At 34.1% G+C, this 3610-nt stretch overlaps 1 protein-coding gene across 1 annotated transcript; it reads right to left on the bottom strand.

Annotated features, from left to right (window-relative positions):
• Positions 1-1646: 1646 nt before the first annotated feature.
• On the bottom strand, positions 1647-3344 carry LOC145011476 (membrane steroid-binding protein 2-like). The gene is made up of 2 exons (XM_078970205.1): positions 2962-3344; positions 1647-2169 (listed from the first exon to the last, which is right to left on the bottom strand). Exons 1-2 carry the CDS (start codon positions 3273-3275, stop codon positions 1839-1841), a joined length of 645 nt encoding a protein of 214 aa, XP_078826331.1. The 5' UTR covers positions 3276-3344; the 3' UTR covers positions 1647-1838.
• Positions 3345-3610: the final 266 nt, after the last annotated feature.

Consider the following 3610-nt stretch of genomic DNA (forward strand, 5'->3'; position numbering starts at 1 on the left):
TGTCATGTTCTTTTAGTGCTCATCAAGTAGTGGTTCATCAAGCCATTCAAAGTTATCACAATGCTTTATGCGACACTAAAGAACAAAAACACAAAATTGGGTTTTTATCATATGGACATAACAACAAATCAATACATCAAAAGCACTTTTTCTCAACTTAATAATGATATGGACAAATGAAAACCCTTCGAGGGGGATTGTCGAAGCTCCATGACATCCTTTCTTTCGCTCTATGAAAACAAAAACAACGACTAACATATTTCAATAGTTACTTTTACACAAATCTCTAAATCATTGTTCATCCATGAGCTTCGACTATATGGAAAAGACATTTTTGTCGGTTAATTTAGGGTTCTTCAATTTTAACCCGTGAGGTACAACGAAACAAAGAAACAATTGTTATTTACCAAGGCTTCATGGTTTTGGGTTTGTGATCCCTCTTTAATAAGCTAAGGATAAGTGGCTCTTGCGTGGACAAGAGTAAGACCCATAATCACATCTACCTAAGAACCACAACCGTTCAACCAATGTCAAACATAGCCGATGTCTTATTTAATAAGTCATATATAATTTTAGGGACCCATAATACTCCTAAATAATTTCACTGACCAACTAAAGACAAAACCAGTAGTCTGTGGTGCTACAATAACAATAACTCGTAAATGAATCGAATAATTGAATCATTTACAAAAATATGATAGATTATGATGTGTTTTTTATAATTAAACAAAATATTATCTTTGTATATATTAATGCAAGTTAGATCATTTAGTGACTTTAGTCATTTGAATTTGAACGTACTACAAGTTTGCTAGGTCTTGAATCCAAATGCACCATAGCATCTATCTAATATAAATTTTTACAAACCAATTCGGTTCATTTATATATGCTTGTATTTGTTAGTTTTAGTCTTTTCAGAGAAAATTGGTTGCAACCATTGAAGTCCATATATTTGTAACTTTAATTGAAACGCTAGCATGGTTGCAACCATTGAAGTCCATATATTTGTAACTTTAATTGAAACGCTAGCTTAGGTGCTGTTTGTTTTTTGGAAAAACCTCTTCAGACCTCTTATTGTTGCACGGTGCAGCACACTTTTCATCTTGCAACTGTTTGGTTTTCAGAAGTCTTCAGATTAAAAAACATTTACGCGTGTTCTTCTTGGCGCAACACTTGTTTTGTCTCTTCCTACTTCTTCCAATATCTTCTTCTTTTCTTGCTAAAATATTGATTATATATTTCTGAAATCTCAGTATATTTTTTTTTATATTGAATAATAATAATTTGTTGATTAAATATCATTATTTTATATGCTAAAATATCATTATTTTTTATTAAAATAACATTATTTTTGCTGAAATATCGTAAATTCTTGCTGAAATATTCTACATTATTAAATTTTCGGTATTAAAAAACTATTTTTAGATTATAAAATCAGTTTATTTTAATTTTTTAATATCTACAGCAGCATACAAATGTTAAAAAAAAAAAAAAAAAACACGTTTTTTATTACAGTCTGTAATCGTTAGGTCCACCTCTTTTACTGCAGAGGGTTGCAGAGGTAGTCGGCAAACTGTATAGATTTTTGCTTAAAAAAAACAATCAGCACAGAAAATACAGGTTTGGATGACATCAAATCTAAAAGATTGATCCAAGATTGAAATTACTCAATTAGCATAGAAGGACCATGATTCTGCATAAACTCCACATTATTGAAACACAACAAATTTGGAATAAGTAGGATCATCTCAAGTCATTAATCTATACTTAATTATAGAAGTTACAACTATAAATTCATAGGCACCCAAACCCTACCTCACCCCCATCATAAAAATACTTCACTCATCTTTCACTTCCTTAGCCTCTTTATCTTCTTCTGTGGGCTCTGAAACATGAGCAGGTTCTGCTACAGTTGACTCAGTGGGTCCAGCTGCTGAGTCAGTTGCAGTTGACTCAGCGGTTGAAGCTTCTGAGTTCTTAATGGATCCGACCTTGACATACTTACTCATGAACTTATATTCCCAATCTTGCAATGCATCAAGCTCAAACGCACCAAGACCAGTGAGATCACCATTCAAATCTTTATCTTCAAATGACATTTTTGCAAGAGCTCTGCTAGCATCTTTTCCTGCAAACAGTGCGTATGGCCCACCTGGCCCATAGAACATCCTGAAAAAAACCACGAATCATGGAGATTGTGACACTGCAACACATGGTAGGTGAATATCTACTCGGTTGTACGATTAATAAAAAAGAGTAGGTGAGAAGTGAGAACTAAACATCATTCTGGAATCTGGTGTACCTACTAGAAGTACCTAAACAAGTACGCCAAGATCATTCATCATCCATCATCCATCCAGGAATCTTGTCTTTTAGAAGAATTTGGATCCAGTTCATACAAATCAATGTGCAAAGCCGGGAAGGAGATCCCGAGATTATAGACACCTACTCATGTAGTGAGCTATGAAGAACATCTATAACGTAATTGAAGGGAAAAGAAAAAGAAACATAGATCCATGGATACAAAACAGATTGGGTGGTAGTGCATCTTCTGATTTCAACGAGAATAAAACGGAAGGGGTAACTTAAAACCCTAATTACGGATCCGTTACCAGAATCCTGATAAAATCAATTTTGATTTTATGATTTAATAGGCGAGAGGCGTAAATTTCACCTAAAATCATGGTTAAAACCCTAATTATTAGTATACTTGATCAAAGTAAGTACTTTGGAGTAGAGCTAAATTTGTAAGTGTTAGTGTGTTACGATCAGAAGAGGAGAGATGGTAATCTCATACGAAATATGCTTTTCTCCCAAAAGGTGAAGCATGAATAATATCAAAAAGGGGGAATTAAACATGTTCCAAAGTAGTCTTCATAAAGTTTCTTTCACGATCCAAAATCCAATTAAATACCTAGAAATCGAATATAGAAAAGTCAGAACAAGATTCAGATGATATACCTGCTTTGTGAAACATCGTAGATCTGACCCTTGATGGCCATAAGAAGAGGCTTTTCGGGATCGTTGCCGTCGTAGGCTTTTAGCTCCTCCTCGGAAATCTCGCCGAGCTGAACCGGTGGCGGGAGAGGCTGTACTTCTTCTTCGAAAGACCTGGGCCTATGTTGTGGTTGATGATCGGAGGATCCTCCGAACAAAACGGAGACGACATAATAGATGGCAACACCGGCAGCGAGTACAGTGAAGAAAGCATTAGGAGAGAGTCCGGTGTATGCGGTTATGGCTTCTTTCAGAGTCTCCAACAATTCAACAGCCATGATTGACGATTCTTGTGGAAAAAGATAGATGTGTGGCTCACACTCACAAATATCTTTTCTTGTTGCGAGTATATGTATGCTTACAAATTATAAATTTCTAAATATTATTAAAAAAAACAATCTGAGCCATTGATTGTTTTTTTTTTTTTTTTTTATAGATTTTACACCCTAATATCAATTTGTTTAAGTCATCTTAATAAAAAAGAAGTCAACCTGTTATATTATGAAATTCAATGTAAGAACCGAATGAAAATCATACTTGAATTCTTTCCAAACTTAAAACTACAAAATTGGTTCCTTATTAATGTAAACTTTAAATTTAGTCTCTATTTCCA

Source organism: Lactuca saligna, chromosome 8 (assembly GCF_052625555.1).
Source record: "Lactuca saligna cultivar CGN05327 chromosome 8, ASM5262555v1, whole genome shotgun sequence".
In the NCBI taxonomy this organism is placed as follows: Eukaryota; Viridiplantae; Streptophyta; class Magnoliopsida; order Asterales; family Asteraceae; genus Lactuca; species Lactuca saligna.

Excerpts from the sequence above, each read along its gene's own strand:
- LOC145011476 (XM_078970205.1), bottom strand. The coding sequence starts at position 3,275 with ATGGCTGTTGAATTGTTGGAGACTCTGAAAGAAGCCATAACCGCATAC. Across the intron at positions 2,170-2,961 it reads TACGATGTTTCACAAAGCAG|GATGTTCTATGGGCCAGGTG; the intron begins GTATATCATCTG and ends GGTTTTTTTCAG.